We start from the raw sequence: 20,265 nt of genomic DNA on the forward strand, positions 1-20,265 counted from the left end.
CTTGCTCTCTGGAAAATAAGTTAAAAACAAACTAATGTTTGGCAGAAAGGACTGACATGAAGATTCTCTGTAGCTTAAAGGCATAATCTGCTGAATGATGAGAGGAGCCCAAGCAGAATGAAGACCTCATGCTGTGACTTCAGCCTATACTCCATTCCCATGTGTCTTTTTAAAGCTCTTGAGAAATTTTAAATAGACGGAATGAGCCCTGAGATCTACATGGAGTTGACATTCTCTTTAGAGTAAATGCAGGAGACAAAAACAGCATAGTTAAATGTAGGCTAGAGTTGACTTTTTGCACATTATTGTGTCTTTAATCAACAACTGCTAAAATGTAAACCTACAAAATATCAGTCAAATAAAAAGGGATCAATCATTTGTCTAAGGCAGCATCCATGTGTTTTATTTTCCCAACAAGCGTGTTACACCAAAAGGCCTGGGGCCAAAACAAAGCGTGTTTCTTTTCACCAAAAAAAAAAAAAAAACTCACAATAAAAGATGTAGCTCTTTTTCTGTTGGAGTAAAAATCCTGTTTTTGTGTGATTTTACTTTCATTTTATAGATGCAATTACAGATTCGTACTAGAATTCCTCGTGGGACGTCAAAGACAGGTTGATAACACTGTTATTGTGATGTGGTTTCTCTAGGGTACACACAAAGAGTGATTGTCTCTGATGTCACATCTGAAGTGGCGTAACCACTTTCACTGGAGTTTACTTTGCCTAATTTAATGCTGTTGAAAAGAACAGGAAATTGGGTGGGACGGATATTCCTGCTTAGTCGCCAACCCAAACAAATGCCTCATTATGCACAGAGATTAAACAAATGACAAAAAAATGTATATAATATCGGGTTTAAAAAAAGTAAAATCCCCAACAACAGTTTTAATCAAACTTACAATCCAATAAAGGTATGCATGTTTATTACTACCGTAAATTCCGGACTACAAAGCGCACCCGATTACAAGCCGCACCCACCCATATTCACGTGTTTGACTGCTTTTATACATACACAAGCCGCGTCAGAGTACAAGCCGCACATGTGATAGCCGATATTGTCATCCTGACAGATCACGCCCAGCATCCCAGAGTGAGTGCAATTCATTAGCACATTGTGGGTGGTGCCAATTTTGCCTCTGGGTCACGTATTTAAGTGTATCGACATCTGACAAACAGCATGGACCTGTATTCTGTTCACAAGTCCCTCAGTTATGGTGTTTTTATTTCATTTTTTTTTTTTACTTATTGACAATCTAGGTATCTAACATAAAATTACAAACAGTAACCATATAATCAACATTACATCCCTCAGTTATAATGAGGAAATTTACATCCGCGATTCCACATTTCCCATGAGTCTTAGGGGCTAAAGGCGGGGCCAACGCCCGGCTCGCCATTCTGTTGTACGTGTTTAAGAATTAGCAGCAGTGCATGGAGGGGTGAACGGGAAAAGCTCTCCTTCCGCTTGTGTCGCAGCAGCGTTATGGGAGTAACAGGACTGGTTAGAAAACACAACGGTAAAATAAAGCAGCGGCGACTGAAAAGCGCGCGCCTCAGAAGCCTCTGCACTCCGCGGACGCCTCTGCGCTCCGCTCCCGCCCCGCGCGCTCCTTGTCTCCCCTTCCTATCTACTCCGACACCTCTGGCCAGGGCAGCTTCAAGGAGGATCACTTCGTCCCCGTTGCGCCGGTGGATGGAGCAAATCGTTTCTGTGCAAAGCAATCGGACTTAATACTGTACGTTTTGTGTATGAGGGGCGGGTGCGTTGTTACGTGTGGGAGCCATCAGACTGCCATCGGCCCCGCAGCTCAATCAGCAGGAGAAGATGTCTCCAGCTCACACGGAGGCTGAGTTTTTCAAAGCAAAATTCCGCTTTTACGGTTTCCTTAGAAACCGTAAATGGAGTGTAAATTCACTCCATGCGCTGTTCTCTCCGTCACGCAGCAAACCGGCTTTTCCAAACCCGTTGGTGACGGTGGACTTTTTTACGCTGCTTTTAACGATTGCTTTTAACTTGAAAGCTTCATCATAATGTAGTGGCGATCACGTGCACGTTGGGTCTAATGGCCCCAAAGGATTCTGGGATGCGGCCGGGCATGCGTGTTTCGTTTTGTTGAACCATGTCTAAGACCTGAAGTCAAGTCCATGCTGTTTGGCTGCTAAGAGGTGTGTTGAATAAAAATGCCTCGTGCTTGGTGTTAGATAGAGAATTCAAACTATTCACTGAGTTCGAAAATACGTATATGGCGGCCGCCAATTAAATCCATAAATTAGCCGCGTCACTGAAAAAGCCGCAGGGCTGTAAGCGCAGGAAAATAGTAGCGGCTTGTAGTCCGGAAATTACGGTACTTAGGATTCATAGGGTAAAGGATGCCTTCTGAAAACAGCGCCTAACGGTCATTGGAGGAACTGCAATACTAAAATTAAAAATGCGGGCAGTTTGGTTTTACAGTAGGCCACAATGCTTGTGACTCCTGCCAATGTTATAATACTAGGGGTCAACCAGTATCAACCTATGTCAACCGCATCAATTTGTTGGCTGATATTTCGTGTTTGACTTAATTTTTTTTCTTTTTAAGGTAGGGATGCTGGAAGTAGAGGATGGAGGAGTGACCTCAGTGACCTGTACAGGCAATGGGTGATGAAGAACGCCACCTCCATCAACGAGAACATCACTCACTCTCTCCATCACTTCCTCTCTCTGCTGCCGTCAGGCAGGAGATAAAAAACCCCGATGGCCAGAAAAAAGAAAAAAAAACATCTCCAAAATTTAATTTATGTGGTGGGAAGAGGCCCGGACACACAGCACGGGGTTGTGGAACCTGGCCTCAAATTATTTTGGAGTTACTGAAAACTTTTAACTCACATTTTTAGTGAATAGTAGAGGTGTACTTTCAGGAAAAAAGCCCCCAAAATACATAAAACGCATTGTCCTTAAATATTGACAGATTTTTATTCATATTGAATTAAAAATATATTTTAGACAGATTAATGTAACAAAACAGATGGAATATATGATCCATTGTTGTAGCTGGGCAAAATGTGTCAATTAAATAGTAAAAAGAAACAAGTAAACCTGTAAATGTGACAAAGAACGGTCATTCATACAAAATAATTAATACAAACAGTTAATGACTTAATGACAATAGATCCTTTCTTTTAAACTTCAGTTTACATCAACAAACAAACTTAACAATTTTCCAGATGCTTTTATATGCTGGGTCATAAAAAGGAACAGAATCGCCACCAAAATCATCAAATGCACTAGTGACAGTGAATATTAAGATACCTCAACAGCATTTTGTGAATATGTTGTAACTATATATATATATAAACTGTAACATATATACATATAATCACATTTTCACCAGTTAAACTTCTGAAAACAAAATGTCAGTTATAATCATTAGTAAACTACAAGGTGTTTCATAAAATGACACAAACATTCAGACATTTCCTGGCTCACTTCCTGCATACGAAACACAAATTGTGCTTGAATTTTACTATATTTGAACCATGTTTGACAAAGACGATGAAATATGTGGAACATATATGCCAATATAAAATACTTATAACAGAAATTTAGCCTTAGTCCCTACATATCATCAGATATGTAGATATTCACAATGCAAGTCCCTCAGCTGCTAGAAAGACCTAAAACAAAGAGGTTAATGTGATGATTTTGGTGGCAGTATTACTGACAATTTGTTTACATGAGGGAAACTGATGCACAAAAATTCCTAAGACTCTAATACGTAAAAATGAAAGCTTCTTTTGAAAAAGAAACTCCTGAAGAAAAAAAAAATTCTTTATTAAGTAAAAGTATTAATCTGGATTTATTTTTTCTGCCAAAAAATAAAATGAACAATGTAAAGTCTCCCTTTGTGATATTGCTAGTCCATCTGGATAAATTAAAAAAAAGCAATGAGGTCATAAAAAGAGAACTTACAATTGTCAAGGTACTGAGTAACATATGTCCTCAAAAGTTAGGAGGTGTGGAGTCACAAAAAAATTAGTTAGAGATGCCCTACTGAATAATAAACACATCGCAACAACACCAAGTTTTCAAAAACTTCAACAAAGTAAAACAAAAACCCTCGAGAGGCGGATAATGCTAGGAGAACAGTGGGGGGTAATGTGTGTATATATGCAAAAAAAAGGAAGATAATTCATTCCAAGGGGGTGACTCGGAGCCGAAACACAGATTCCACCAAACTGTGCAAAAAACACAATCACAGAGGAAAATGATGCGTGGACGACAAGAAAACCCTGCAAGTGTTTTTAAAACCAGAATTCACTCTTAAAATTACATTTACAGTATAGATATATTTACTGTATGTATTTTTATGTACATGAAAAAAATTATATTCCCCCAAAATACAGCTTAAGTTACAGTTTAGCCACTAAAAATGCAACAAAAAAACAATGAAAAAAATTTTTTAAAGGAAAAAAGCATCATTGCTCTATTTACAAATGCACCTGGCCATTTTTTCACCTATAAAAATATGTACCTTTTTTTTGATCAATTCATATAGTAAAATCATTGACAAATATTGATTTCATTTTACAGTTTCATTATCAGTTTAGTGCACCGTAATCTGTGCTTACCTAACCATCCAAACCAGTGAACATGGCAAATTTACAAATTCCTTATGAATCAGTACAAAATCGAATTGCCACCTTTATATACAGAGCTTGACTCCACCATTCCTGTAAAATTCACGTTTGTCAGCTCTTTAGTGAGTTTTTTTCTTTAAATATGATTTTTACAACAGCACAGAACTAAGTTGTTTTATTTTCTAGTGTTGCTTTTCTACCAAAGAAAGATATTTTAGAGCACAGGTAGAATGAATTGATTTCTGATGTGCAAAATGCCCTTAAAGATATTCATCAAATAATAGAAATAGAGCACGGCTTGCAAATAAAGTCCCTCTGTCCCAGTTGAAAAGATAAAACCTCTTGTTATAGAGGCCAAACAGACAGAATGAGATCATTTAAGGTCAAAGACAATTTGACAGAAAAAGTCAGACAATTTTAGTTTGATGTGACCTGACTGCCTTTTTATTGCAACCTTAACATGTGCTATTGGTGTGGAAAGCCTTGCTAATTTGTTAATGTGGGAAATTTCACAATGCACTACAACTATGACAGATCTCCCAAATAATGAAATGTTGGGATACCTTGAATAAACTCGGAATATATGACAATATTATGTTTCCCATCTTCAGCCTCATGAGCTTTTCTCCTCTTGTGTTCTATGGGAAATAATATGATTTGGGAAAGTTTGTTAAATGTTTACTAGGAAAGATCAAAACCTATTGATTAAAATTTTTTGTAATCTCCTTTGGCAATTATGCAAAACTTGAGCGTGACCTTGACATCCTCCTCCACCCATTTCTGAACTATAAGTTAAAAATATCTAAGATTACGTCCTACTAAAAAAAAATCTCATTTAAATGTCAGAATAAAAGAGTTTTTCTTTGTAATCCTCGTGTGTCTAGTCCTTTAACACAGACATAGGCTCGCAAACACACAAAAATTCCTTAAGGACCATTTTCTGAGTGAGCAGTCAGTATGACCAGTTATTTAAATGAACGCTTGCTTTGCATAATTTATGCACTTTTCCTTTGAGGCATGACATATTCTCGCAATAAAATGTGACCCGTGTTTACGTTTGTTTGTGACTTCTTTTGGCTTTTATGATTTTTTAACCATTATTATGACTATGAAAACACCGTTTTGAAAGAAGTATTTTCACACGGCTGCTCTCCATGTACCACTGCATCTGCAGCAGAACAGAGTTTGTGACACATAATCCAACCGTCACCCATGAGGAATAATAAAAAGTGTCATTTAAACACTCCCTCCCCTCTTCATGTTACAGTGCACTCTGACATTTTTCTTCTGACTTAACTTATATTGATGAATTGTGTGGGTAACCTTTCTTGAATGCTAAAACCCCTATTTTAACCTCACGGTGGGATGATTTCCCAGCAGAACAACAAGGAGGAAAGTGGATGAATTAGCATTTGGAAAGTTAAAAGCCTCCTGCGATGGTTACTGGCTGAGAGCAATGGGAGGTTTTCTCCTCCAGAATGGCTTTACCCTTCCACAGAGACCCATTTCGAAACCTTTTCGGGAACTCTCTGATGTTCTTGTTGCTCTCACATACTTGGACATACTGTGTAGTGGGCCAAAAGGAGTGCTACCAACACCTGGTGGGCGATACATTTTCAGAACTTTCCAACTCCGTGGTGGCAGTTTGCCACAGCTGATCAAAAGAAAAAAAAAAAAACTCGTACTGTATTTTTTGGAGCATAAGTTGCGATTTTTTGCATAGTACGGCCAGGGATGCCACATATACTCATAAGCGACTTTTATGTGACTTTTTGAATACATAGGCTCATATACTATTTATTTTCCTACTAACAACCGCTAGGGGGCACTGTAGGCGTGTGCGTATCAGTATTTGCTACTGATGGCGACACAGAAGAAGTGCAGTCCAAACAAACATGGAGGTGAATCTGATTGTTTTCCTCTTGCACTTTATATTTTTATTATTTGCATTGAGGTTAGCATCTGGTTTATAAACACATTTTTGGACAAGCATTGAGCATCAATTGCATCAAAAGAGGCAGCGGATGTGACTTTGACGCACTTGAAAAAGAGGATGCAAATTAGACACACGAATCGCATTCAGTGTGAACGCAACACTACGCCGGGCGTGGCGGATTTCTCCTAAAAGTGAGACTTATGTTCTGGAACAACTTAAATGTGTTTTCTTCTTCTTTATGTGCTTTTTTTTCTTTTGCTCTTGTGATTTACACTCGGGTGTGACTCATAATTCCGAAAATACAATTCAAGGCTTTCCAAAAAGTTCAGCCAATAGACGGAAACGCATTCGCAAATCTAAAGTAGGTTATTTGAAATATCAGCAGAGCAAAAACTAAAAATGACTATTTTATTCAGTAAAGGTGTGCATAAAAATGAACACCTGCGTGTCTACAGTTTATACATGGCCCTAATCTTTAATTGTACTTTCTCAATAGGTTTAATGTCCCATTATGATTTGATAACTTGTGCCTCAGCTGGAACTCAACTGGGTTTGAATGATCCTCCATAAAACCTAAGAGGCAGAAAAAAATACTAGCAGGGCAACATCTGTGCTTTGTAAATCATTCGCACTGCTTATCTGAATATTTAATAGAGAGGCACAAAGTTGTGTAACAGTGCTTGTAAATTGGAGTGGTTCATCAGAAGTGGGACATGCACAGGGATCAGGCAGTTTTATTTTGTCACTGTGAAATGTTACTACCCTTTAGCCTGAGATGACAACATAACGAACATGCAGAAAAAACAGTACTATATGTAGAAACAATAGGGCACTGTGATTATATTTTTCTGTCAGTTCAAGTTACCCTGGGTCAGTTTTATTATTTGGTTTGAAAAAATGGTTTCCCATGACGTATGGAAACCTATGCCATTGGGTTGTCTTTTGTCATGGCTTCTGTTGCAAATGGTAAATTTATGCATCTGAGTAATGTTGATCATAATTGTATGGTAGGTGTCAAGGTAATGCTATGCACCAATACAAATCTTCATTCAAGATGATGAACATCAATTATTTGTGTAAAATAAAAAAAAATTACAAGTAAAGCAGCAAATGTGAAATCGAAAACATTTACTTTTAATGATTGCTAATCCAAAAAAAAAAAACCTTTGTATGATTGTTAGTCAACACATTAAGAACCAATTAAAATACAGACTAAATATGCAAGTGAGAAAGTGTGACCAAAAAAAAAAAGAAACACCCTAATATTAATAATGAGGTAGAATCCTGTTTATCAATTTTAATACAGGGTCACGTATTTCTTTAATTTACGATACTTCCACCAACATTATGAAAAAGTAGCATTAAGAAGCTTCTCTGCAACATGCTAATGTCATGAGTTACCACTCTATTAAGAAGAAGAACATACATTTTTCATTCAGCCCTGTTCAAAAGAAATCTTTAGAGGAGTTGGTTTGTCAGTAAAATGCAGATAGAACTTAATATGTATTTCACTATAAACTATATTAAGCTAATTAGCAGTCTCTGGTGCTTTCAAGTTTTCATTGGGATTACATTATGCCTCTGTGACACTCTATGTGTCCCGGACGCTAGAAACTAGTGATGGGAGAATTAATCCCAAGGTATCAAAATACAGATACTTGTACATCATCAATTTTGATGGCATTTGTTTTTAGGATACAAACACTATGATTGAGGGGAAAAAATCACCAATAAGATATTACCAATAATCAATGATATTCAATGGTACTGAATATTTATGCAAACAGCAATTGGTATTGTTTTTAATCTCAAAAATAGGGTATCACCATTGGAAAGTAGACTGTCACATCTCACTAGTGATGTCAAAAAGCATTAAAAAAGCAGGTGTCCTATTCCGTAACTGTGTTAAGTATTAAAGATTTTCTGTAGAAAGGTTCTTGCAGATTCTCCATGTGCTCCTCCAAAACACGAGAGACCTGAATGTGAGTTACTTAAGAGGATTGTTGTTTTTAATAATACACATAAGTGCATTACACAACTGGTTTTATAGACTTAAAACACCTTTCAGACACACCATGTTCCAAAGAGACAACTTCAAGGATCATTTCTGTCTGGCATTGATATGATATTGCTTTTTTCTTACACTTTTGTAAATTCACCTATAAACTTGTCACAGTGTCTGTTAATTAATTAAGTCATAGACAAAGTGGCAATAATTACATTCTGAAAAAAAAAATGAATAAGTCCATAATTATTAAATAATGTATGAAAAGTTTTTAAAAAAGTTTTCACCACAGAATTTGGTAATGCCAGTCAGATGGTAAAAGAAAAAACACAAAGTCAATATTGATATGGCTGTTTAACTGGTACATTTAGTTTGTTGTATATTAAAGATGTGACATAAAAGTGGAGATTTGAAGTGTTCACAAAACCAAATGTTCAAACGCTGTCATTCCTTAATTTATAACATGCTCTACAGCAGGTGACTTCGTGCCACCGCCTCTGCCAGCACACTCTGTCTTCCAGCACAAGGTCTTTTGAAATTATAAAGTATTTTTCAGGGCAGCAGGCTCATCTGTCAGTCTGCGTTTTCAAAGGAGATTTGATGAATAGTTATTGTTGGTTTGTCAAGCCTTCAGACTTCTTAACTTGTTCCATCCATAATAAGAGCTGCTGTGATGAATGCATGTTTCACAATGGCGGACCAGTAAAAATCAAGTGGGATTTTGAACTATGCTGATTTGAAAGGGTGAAGTACTCCTGCAAGATTGTGAAATAATCCCCATTGGGAAGGTGTAATTCTATTTTTTAACTTGTTCTATTTGTATTGATTTCTTTTTAATACTCAGTTGTATTCCACCAGGTCATTCTCACAGCTTTGCTCACAATTGCTTTAGAGCTCATCACAGAGAATAAAGTTAGTAAAGATGGTCAGGGTGTCAGTTGAGGCTCTCTGTGACAGTTATTATGGTTCTTTCATGAAAAGGCAGATCTTCAGAGCAAGACTACAAGATTTTCAATCAGCTGTGACACAGAAGTGCTCAGGAAAGGTGATTACGGTGAAGAGGTGCGTCATGGAAAAGAGAGGAGTATTAATCTCCACCACATCTGTCAGTCCTCGGGTGCTACAGGTGGGTCACTACACCACAGTGTTCCTCTGCCTGTATGGAGGGGGAGGCAAAACGTTACCTGCTTTCATAGCAGCCTCGGACAAGTATTCCTGATTTTCGGCCACTGCGGGTCGAATGCGTCCATTCTGCCGGTAAAAAAAACGAGTGCTGCAGTCCTGCAGGTACTCAGGGTTGTGCAATGACGACTTCGGAGGGAGACTGTGCTGCCAGTATTCTGGATTGTCAAAAGTGGTTTTCTTGCCTTTCTTTTCGAACATTATGGTGTTGCTGGTGACATCTGAGTGCGGAGCTTTTCCTGAATGTCCTGGATGCAAAGTGTGTGACGGATACGATGGGTGGGGAAGGTGGCCGGGGGTTACTACATACCCAGCGCTAGAAACTTTGTGGCTTGAGGTTGATGGATTCACTGTCTGCTGAAGTGATTGTACACTAGAAGGTGTGGAACCAGAAATTAAGCTAGCAACAGCCAATCTGTTTTTGTCCCCGGGGTTAAGGAATGTATTCAGGTACAGAGGCTCGTTGACGTACTCGTCCCCAAATGAGGGCTGGCTTTTCGGGGCTGCAGCTGCTCTGGCCAAATGCAGGGTGTGGCAACTCGCTCCATCAAATGTCACATGGGCATCCCCATTCCTGCGACGTGCAACGAAAGGGTTCTCCTCAACGGGGTGGGGGTAATCTAACCAAAAACAGAAGGGGGGCAGTAGTTTAGCAAATACCAGGAGCCATATAACACACACAAACTTTTGTAAAAATTTATTCATTTTGTACAAAAGTAATTTACAAAAGTAAATAAATGTTTAGACCATTAGACCACTTGAACACAAATGGGGACTCTATGAAGAGCCAGTCAGGTTTTCAAAAACTGAGACTGAACCTGATGTGTTCTTGTCTCTCATAGCAGCTATGAAGCCATCTTTGTCCTTATCCTTGGCACCACGTTCCGCCAAAGCACCAATGGGGTCGGCGCTGTAACGCTGCGCACTGCTGTCCTCTGCTCCACCTTGGGAAGCAAAATCCAGACAAGTAGAACGACAGATTTAAAGTACATCAGATTGTACCATCAAAGGTGGATCAAGGAATTAGCAAATCTTATACACAGAAATATTTTAATTTCAGCATTCCTGGGTCTTTGAAAATATGGCTTTTTCCCAAAAGGAAACTATCACTTTTCCAATAAAGCTGAGGACATTTATTCCAGAGGGCAACAAAAACAACCAAATTTGGTTTCCTGTATCACTTAACAGGCAGACATTCACAAATACACCCACATTCATACTAAATTATAATATTCACCGCTCCCTCAAATGACAGTGCATAAAGTTCAAAATATAAAACAAAATTTCAAACTGAAATACATTTGAAACAGTAGCAAGTATGTTTTAGAAGAGTTCCTAAAAGTTTTTTTTTTATAGTACGTTAATTTCTTTAAAATTACTTCCCAAACTCAGTTTTTCCTATTTAGTTTAATTTGAAAAGTTCAAAAGTGTTTACACAATCACACTGAATCTAAACAAAAGTTATGCAATGTGGCTCTCTGGTTGAAACATAATAAGATTTTAATTTAAAAAAAGTAACAAAACAGTCAGATGAACCAAATTCACCTTATTACAAGGCAGACTGTCTATTAATGAAAAACATTCAAGCACTTATTACATTTTTATCCTTTTTAGATCAGTGCTTACATCACACCACCTACTAATGAATTTTCTGCTTTGAGATTTTCCTATGTTTTCCCAGGGGGATCCTATTTCTTTTTTTTTTTTTTTTAAATCATCTTATTTCATATTGTAAAAAAAAATCTTTTTATGATTTTGTTTTATTTATAAAAACAAACAAACAATAGTTTATGTATATTTATCATTACAGTAACACTGACATAAATGGAAATCAGGGTATTTTTTTTCCCCAAGGGGTGAAGTCAGAGTTTTGTGGCTCTGACTGAGAAATTGACCCAAATGGCTCCTTATGTGTTAAAGGTTGCAAACAAGACTCCACTTTACCTTGTCCTGCAGTGAGAGTTGAACCAGCAATGATCTTGCTTGATCTTGGGGAGGCCTGCCTCCTCAGCGTTCCGTTACAGCGGGGGTCATCCTGGCCGACATGAGCAAATCTGCTGCTGAGCTGCGCTCCTGAAGCGAGCTCCTGTGGAGAAAGGTTTCCTCCAGACATGGGTGGAACTGCTCTAGGGAGGGAGGCCAGTATGTCCTCTAAACTCACACCGGGATCCTGGCAGTTGAACTGGGTCTTCGAAGAAATAAAGAAGAAAAAGGAAACGATCCAGGGAATGAGTAATGTTACAAACCACTGTGGTATCCAGGCTTAGACATTACATGGAGGTAGAAGAACAAAAATGCAAAAAAAGTCAGCATGGACATGAAATATTAAACAATGACAATTGCAACTTAAAATGAAAGACAGCTTGGTGTTGTGTGTCTAAAAACATGGTACGTTCAATGCTTTTCTCAATTTTTTGTCTGTTTTATTTATAAGTGACAGGCAGTGAAGACAAACAGCAGGTCAGAACAATGACATAACAGCAAGGCTAGCATAAACAACTTAATTAAAAAGGATTTTAATTAAAAGACTCCCTGCAGCAGGAGCATAAAGTAGCCATATCGCCTGTGCCCTGCTGTGTGTGTTTAAGTTTGTAGTGGCAGTAAAAGAAAAAAAAAAGCCTCTCAGAACATCAAGTGAAGCTGTCATTTCATTTGTTTTTGTAACCTATTTGAAAGGCTTTTTTTTCTTAGTACAAACTTTAACCTTGTGTTCCTTCCATTTGCAACAAAGGATGTATAAGAAAATATGAAACTAACAATGTTATGCCTGTTTTACTTTAGGTAAGAGAAAATAGTTTAATTCCCACACAATAAAATGACTGAAATTGACACCAGTAAGGTGTTAACACCTGATAAGTAAAAGAACAGAGAAGATCAATCTCTAAACACATTTAGTGCAGTTTTCAGGTTGGTAAAGGGCAAAAAATATATACTAGCTCTCTGTGCTGGAACAGTCCTACTTTTAGATTCAGAAGATATTACCTGATAGAATATGTGTGAGAGTATCTATAAAGTCCTACAGTTGGGGTAAAACACAATATATACCTAAAAGCCAATTTTAAAAGAACAAAACCATGTTAGCAGTTTCTAAAAGGGGTTGGCAAGCCTTATAAATACAGAAGACTAAAAGTTATTTTTATTTCCCAGCCAATGAAAATTAAAAAGACATTTAATGCAGTTACCTGAGTGTATAAAGTGTGTAAAGATTGTGTTTTGACACACATATTTATTTTTCATGCAAAAGTAAAGGTTCTCTGTACTTCGAGGTATGACAGCGTATTAAAGCCAATTTACAAACAGACAAACAAAATTAAATTGCAACTTTAAAGTTGTAATTTAAAAAAAAAAGTCACAACTGTTAAATAACGAGAATAAAGTCGGATGTTTATGACTTTAAAAGTCGTTGGCTAAATTTATGACTTTTTTTCCTAAATGCGTCCTTTTTCTTATAAATGTACGTGTTTTAAAGTTGTAAATCTTTTACCGTAACGTCATAAATGTAAAAGGCGTAAATTTACAAGAAAAAAAAGATATACATTAACAAGAAATAAGATATAAATTACCCAGAAAAACACCAAAGATTATTTCAGCTGTGCTTGAAGATGAAAGATAAGGAGCTTTTCGTGAAGCTTTATTTCCAGATAGGTTTAAAAAAAGAAGAAATTCTGAAAATTTTGGTGACTAAAAATCAAGTTTTCAAGAACATTGTAAAGAAAATGGCCAAAACTGGGCTTCTTCAGACAGAAGCATCCCAGACTTGGAGGAAATTTTGAAAGGATTGGAAGTGGACAACTGGTTTGCTGCTGCACTCGATGTTCATTTGCTGTACTGTAGGTTCACTCTGACCTTTTTCTTTGTTTGAGTTTTTTTCTCGTAAATTAATGACTTTAATCTTGTAATGTACTATTTTGTTGTTTTTCTTTGGTGGCCCTAATACTATGTCGTGGTGAGGTGTCTGCAGGTTCCTAAAAAACATATACCTTGCTGGAGTCCATGCGGGAGTGAGGCGTGTATGCAAGAGGTGGAATGTTGAAGGAGTGGGGCACCAAGTACTCCTCTGCATCCATTAGGTCCTCTAATTCTTCTTCCTCCAGGAGGCTCTGGAAAAACTTGCTGTCATTGGGACTTGGCAGCTTCATGCGATCATCCCCCTAAAGATATATTACATCATTTAAAGTGCCCTTGTGTGATCTAAACCAAACCCTGCAGAAATAGTCAAACTGATACAAGAATAAGCTTAACAGAAGAGCTTGTATTGTGATCCACTTGACTATTAACGAAAGAACCCACCTGAATGACCAGGTATCGCTGGGGATCACGTGCCATTCGAGTGAACTCTGCAGCCAGCTCTTTAAACCGCGGTCGACTGTCTGCATCAATCATCCAGCCTGAAAACGGTCAAGTCCATTTAAAGTTGAGAAACAACAGAGATTTGAATGTGTAATCTTTGCTGGGTGACATTTTTCCTTTTTCTGTGGCATCCACTAACATGTTAGGATCAAGTTTTTTTTCCTGACTCTGTCAAATAATTGAAAGATTTAAACTGGGTCAAACAACAATGCATTTGACAAACCAATGTAACATTTTAACTGTCTAAAGATCAAATTAATATCTGTTATGTATCCTAGTAATGAAGACAACATTTGCTTAACACTGCACCTCACTTTATTTGGTACATTGCATCCCTTTTTCAATAATTTGATGCTTTTATTGCAAATTAGTATTTTATTATAAATATGGATTTTCATGAATCAAATCCAAATGTGTTGTTTTCAATAAAAACATGGATCCTTTTTTTAATCAGTAAAATGGTCATATGGGCTAATTTGTTTCCCTGTGAACACATGGGTAAAACGAGGTCTTTGTCTTGCAACAAGGAGCAGAAGATATATTAGTGCCTGATTAAAGACACCAGTGAGCAGGTAATAATAATAATGAGCCCACGGTAACAACAACTTGAAGAAATTTGTCAGTATTTTATTTTTTCTGTAGGATTTCTAAAGATATAGAAAAAAAACAAACAATAAAGACATTTGGTTTTATGTTTTTTCTTCTACAAAGAAGGCTGTTCTTGGCCCAAACCTTGAGAGACAACAAATCACCATGACAACGGAAAATTGTGCTGTTTTATTTTTAATTTTTTTACTAATGATGCGGTAAAACATCTGGAAATCAATTCATAGTTGAATATGAGAAAGAAAAGCAAAGCTTAAACAAAACATTCAAATTTTACTAACATTTTTTTTTAAAGACCCTAAAGTTGTTTTGGTAGCTACGAGAACATTTCTGCAAACTGATGAAAAATTGAGTAATTTCTTCAAAGGCTATAATTTTTGCACATTTTTTTTTCTTTAACAAAGGGCGGTGTTGGTACCACAACCATTCAGCCTGCAATAACCGTTCAGGTTGTTTCGACTGAGGATTACGTCACACTACGGTAACACCACTTGGACAAACTACGTAGCGTGGAGATCTGCTCGGGCTCTACCCATTTTCATTTCACGTTTTCTTTTGTAACCTAAAGTTCTTTTCCCTCATAAGTTTTGTCTGACATCATCCTTTGTAGTGTTTATAGAGAGATTTTGCCACAACCCACTTTGTAAAAAGATCTGTGGCTGTTAGAATGAACCTGCTGCTCTACACAAGCGAACCGTATCTCTGAGCAGAGCAGCTGGAGTCTCTTAGCTTCGTGTTCGCAGGCAGGGAAGGTGCTTTGTTTTAGAGTGCGGTCTGGAGAAGGGTTCAGAACGCAGTCCGTTCAACTGCAAATGCACCTAATAATAATCATAACAATAAAAAAAGCCCGTTAAGAAGATAATCTCACTCCACGTCGGAGCTCTGTTTGTTTACAACGGACAGCATAATATCTTCTTCTATGGTAGTGTCGTAATTTGTCCAGAACAATCACTATCTGATACATCATCGGACCAACGGACAGCCAATCACACAACGTCATGTCAGCACTAGTTGAAGGACCCCGAACGGTAGTTGTAGGCCGAATGGTTATGGTACCTACAGCGGCAGACACAATGCTATAGAGAAACATTTGTGCTGCTGCCTTGATGATTTTGTATTCTGCTGCCGCCCAGAACCCACTTACATTTGACCATGACCATGTAGACATCAATCGTGCAGATGGGCGGCTGGGGAAGTCGCTCTCCTTTTTCCAGCAGATCTGGAATATCTCTGGTTGAAATTCCATCATAAGGTTTTCCTCCAAAGGTCATCAGCTCCCATATAGTTACACCTAATCAAAAAGGGGGCAAAAACATATCTAAGACTTCAAATCTACAGTTCAGTTCACAGTTCTTTAAAGAGAAAGATGAAGAAATTCTGGGCAAAAAAATCTAAATAAAGATGAAAAAGTTAAAAAAAATCGTGTGAAAAAAGTTAATAGTTTCATATTTCCTTTTTTTTTCCTAAGAGCTTTCAACCATAAGAAAAGAATGAAACAAAACTAACCACATAATGTGTTCCTTTCAATTGCAAATTGTGAGTCCAGACATGTATCAATCTTGAAGGGATTTGATGCTTAAAGGAGCTTTGTCCTTAATGGCAGTGCTCCTTGTGTGTAATAGTGAATTTTAGGATTTAGCTCCAAGTCGGAGCTTCTCTTCAAGGTGTAAAGGCTTGGTTCTTATTCAAAATATCTGCAATGCAAGAAAAGCACTGCAGGAGGCCTTTTTGTCCGCTGAGCTTTTTCATATTGACTGAAAGTTTTAAGCGAAAAAGAGTGACATGAGCTTTTTGCAAAGTACATAGGAAACACAGGAGAAAATTACCTCAAATTAACATTAAAATGACAAAAGAAAAAGTATAAGAAATACCAGAACAGATATCAGAAGAATGAATAAAGTTATGGAATAAAGCTTATGGCTAAAAGCTTAGTTAGTTAGCAGAAATGTGTCTATAAAAGGTAAAAGACTCGAAGGAAATGTGAGAATTACCTTGCTTTGGGTCACAGAAGGGGACCAGAGGCTTTAAGAAACCTACACTGTAATACCTCTTAACAGGTACAGTTCAACCAAACGTAATTGCAGAAATGCCTTTTGTAAAAAAACAAACAAACTAGGTTTTTCAATTGATGCAAAAATACAACTACTAAATTTTAAGATTTATGCATATAATAACCTCCACCTGATGGTGAGTTCAGCCATCCACAGTAAACACCCTTAAGCTGTTTATATTACCAACCTCATTATTGAGTGCTACTCAAAAACAAGGCATCTTCAGTTATTGACTAGCAATTTGGCTAAAGTTAAGAAGTAGTTATGCAACAGTAATTTTGCTAAAAAATTGTAAATATTTAAATGTAAAAATCAAACAATATTAAGCAATAATACAGGATGAAAAATAAATGAATAGAATATTTTTTCTTCAACATTTTTTATTTTCCATTCTTTAGCTTTTTGTTTAAAAAATGATTTTGTTGTTTAAGAAAAAAAGGTGTCTTTTTTCAGATATGAAGCTTAAGTTTCTGGCAAACGTATGATTTTTTTTTTTCAACAAAGAACCCAAAAAATTGTTAAAACATCCACTGTAGTGGAAAAAATGGATGTTAAAGATAGTGGGACAGTATGGAAATGCAACTTTATTTTCCTATACCTTTTTTTTTTGTAATTTGCTTTATCAAACTATGTTTTTTAAAAAAAACAAAAGGTGACAAAAACAGAAAAAACAACCATTCGTCCAAAGATGTAACTTACCATAGCTCCAAACATCACTCTGATGAGTAAACTTCCTGTAATGGATGCACTCCAGCGCCATCCATTTGATAGGCATCTGGCAGATAGATGCAAATTCGGTATTACACAGTTATGTCAATCGATTATAACAAATAATAATTTCATTTTCAGATAATAATATGTAAATTTGGAGATTCTGACTGCCAGTGTTTAGTACAAAATCTGATATGATGATTTATGGAAAGGTTTTGGCTAAAAATAATCTTTTTTTTTTAAATAAGGAAGATTAAATAAACTATTGGGAAAAAGTTACAAAAAAAAGACACAAAAAGCTGAAAGTAATAAAAAAACTGAAGCAAAACATAGTTTGGGATGCAGCCTACCACAGTAATTAGATTTAAAGACTGATTTCATTGTTTAAAGGGACAGAGGATGAGGAGGGGAAATGTTGAAGGTTAGAAAGCTATAATCACTTAGCTAATAGAAGGATGCTATCACCTGCAGCCATCACAAACATAAACCACAATCAACAAATTGGGGAGAGCAACGGGAGAGGATGAAGTTGGCCTTCTTGAGAAAAAATGTTGGGAACCAAACACAAGTAAAGGAGGAGATAAACAAAGATGAGAGGAGGTCAGGGACCTGTGTGCAGAAAACCCAGAGGATGGATTTGTTTACAGCGTTACAAGGTTTGGAGATCTCTGCTCCCTGAAGGTAAATAAAAAGGGTTCAATAAAGCAGAATAGTATTTCTTTTCACTGAGAATGTTCATTTATTTATTTGTGATCGGTTAAGTTTCACCCGAAGGCTATGAAACCCTTATTAACATTATCATCTGCCGTCCTATATCAGGTGGTGTCATCAGTTCAAAATAGCAATTGGAACATTTATTACTTTCACCCAAAAAGAAGAAAGATAGATGAAAAAATGACTATATTGCCAACTATTTTTAAGAGTGAAAAAATATAAAAACCGCCTCTGGGATCACAAGGTCTTAAATACTGAGTAATAAATCAGTGAGAACTCACAGGAAAGACCAAACGCTTCAGGAACGCGCTCTCAGTTGTGTTTATTCTTGATTTTACCATCAGTGCAAAGGATTCCTGGAAGGTCCATTGTGAATGATGATTCCCTTTTGTCTACAGACTTTTTATTTTTAATAAAAAATACTCTAAATAAATCTGCCTTTTCAGCTTTTGCTGTATTTAGATTGGAGGAAAAGGTGGTAAAGAATAACAATGATATAATTTAATTAAAGATGGTGCGTTTAATTGCATTTACTAGACTGTTGCTACCCAGTTGGAAGAAGTTTGGTGCGAAATGTTGAAGCGGGACAAATGTCACAAATCTGCAAGACTGGGTATCATAGAATTCTGGCCGAACACAATCCACAATTATTCTCATCTCCAACACGATCCATTTTTAAACGGTTGGCACATCCGTGAATTAAAAAGATTGCCGCCCTAATGTCACTACCAAAACTTGAGTATCTGACTGGTCAAAGTTCAACCTGGTTTACCCTTTAATAGACGTGCATTTTGTATATAGAGTAGAGCCCAAAAACAGTTGCAAAAATGTGCGTAGCTATGCGTGATTGTGAAAGTTTTAACGCAGAAGCCCAAAATATGCTTTCACATAGACTTTTCATTGAAAGTGGCCATTTGATCGCACATTGCAAAGGGCAGAGTGAACACAGCTTTGCATATTTATATTTTTGAGAGCAGTGTTTTGATACCTTTCCTCCATCGGCGTTGTATTCTTTCTCATTGACATCCAGCAGTCGAGCCAGTCCAAAGTCGGTTATCTTAACGTGGTTTGGAGATTTGACCAGAACGTTTCGAGCTGCCAAATCTCGGTGGACCAACCTGCGCTCCTCCAAATACATCATTCCCTAAAACACACAAAACCACGAGCAGAGGCGAATCATTACGGCCAATTCTAATGTTTGGAAAGAGAACACGTCTATCACACGCTGACTTTTATTAATCAGTGGCACCTTCATAGTTCAGAACAGCATGGTTTTTTTAAGCTATCACACAAACTAATACCCATTGCTTGTCAGGCCAAAATCGCTTTTTTTTTTGTCAGCATGCAGAATAACAGACAAGTAAATATCAGGAAAAACCCACAAATACCAAAAGCTAAGTTCAGGTTTGCTTTAATAACTTCAATGGTTTTATTTTTACATGTCTGCAGCAGATATTTGTGTTTCAAAATAAGTGGGAGGGGGAAATACAGCTCACCACATTAGTTCAATCTAAAACAAAATAACAACGTTGTAATTCAGTCACACACAAAAAAATCTTTTCACATATGCTTAATGGGACTTTAACATCTTATGCCACACTTTCGAAGTCTAAATTGGCAGTTGTGCACCGCTATCGAAGTGGACCTGAGAAGAAAATAAAATTGAAAAGAGAAAAGAAAAGCTGAGGCAGGAGGGCCTACTTCAAATTGGATAAGCAATAACAAAAGCCACTTTGTTTGAAGTGCCACAAAGACAGAAAACAAGGCCTTATTTGAAGCTATAACAAATTGCATTTAGTTGGAATGGGCTGAATGAAATGAAAAGTGAGAGGGGGGTTGAGGGGGTAGAGACGAGGGGGAAGGCACAAGTGGGGTTGAGCTGGAGCATTCCAAAACGTGAGGCTACATTAGTCAGGCTATAATCAAACTGCCTCATTGGGTTCCAACTCAGACCACAGAGGGGGTTTAAAGCACATCTGCAAATTTGCATACATACCCAAATGCAGCTGCAGACCTATGTACATCTCACATGGAAATGCACCTGCGTGCTGCCAATGTGTGTTTGCAGGACACTTTCAGTCACTAACTTTTTAG

The 20,265-nt window shown here is 37.2% G+C and overlaps 1 protein-coding gene across 1 annotated transcript in view; it reads right to left on the reverse strand.

The window, feature by feature from the left end:
• Positions 1-2,933: 2,933 nt before the first annotated feature.
• erbb4 (erb-b2 receptor tyrosine kinase 4) overlaps positions 2,934-20,265 on the reverse strand; it is a 298,636-nt gene continuing 281,304 nt past the window's right edge. The window contains exons 21-28 of the mRNA XM_011489669.3: positions 19,160-19,315; positions 17,446-17,521; positions 15,840-15,986; positions 14,030-14,127; positions 13,720-13,890; positions 11,684-11,927; positions 10,558-10,683; positions 2,934-10,359 (exon numbers count right to left, since the gene is read on the reverse strand). Of these exons, the coding sequence (XP_011487971.1) occupies positions 9,692-10,359; positions 10,558-10,683; positions 11,684-11,927; positions 13,720-13,890; positions 14,030-14,127; positions 15,840-15,986; positions 17,446-17,521; positions 19,160-19,315 (1,686 nt within the window). The 3' untranslated portion in view covers positions 2,934-9,691. The remainder of the gene's footprint in view (positions 10,360-10,557; positions 10,684-11,683; positions 11,928-13,719; positions 13,891-14,029; positions 14,128-15,839; positions 15,987-17,445; positions 17,522-19,159; positions 19,316-20,265) is intronic.

The sequence above is a fragment of the Oryzias latipes genome, chromosome 21, assembly GCF_002234675.1.
Source record: "Oryzias latipes chromosome 21, ASM223467v1".
Classification (NCBI taxonomy): Eukaryota; Metazoa; Chordata; class Actinopteri; order Beloniformes; family Adrianichthyidae; genus Oryzias; species Oryzias latipes.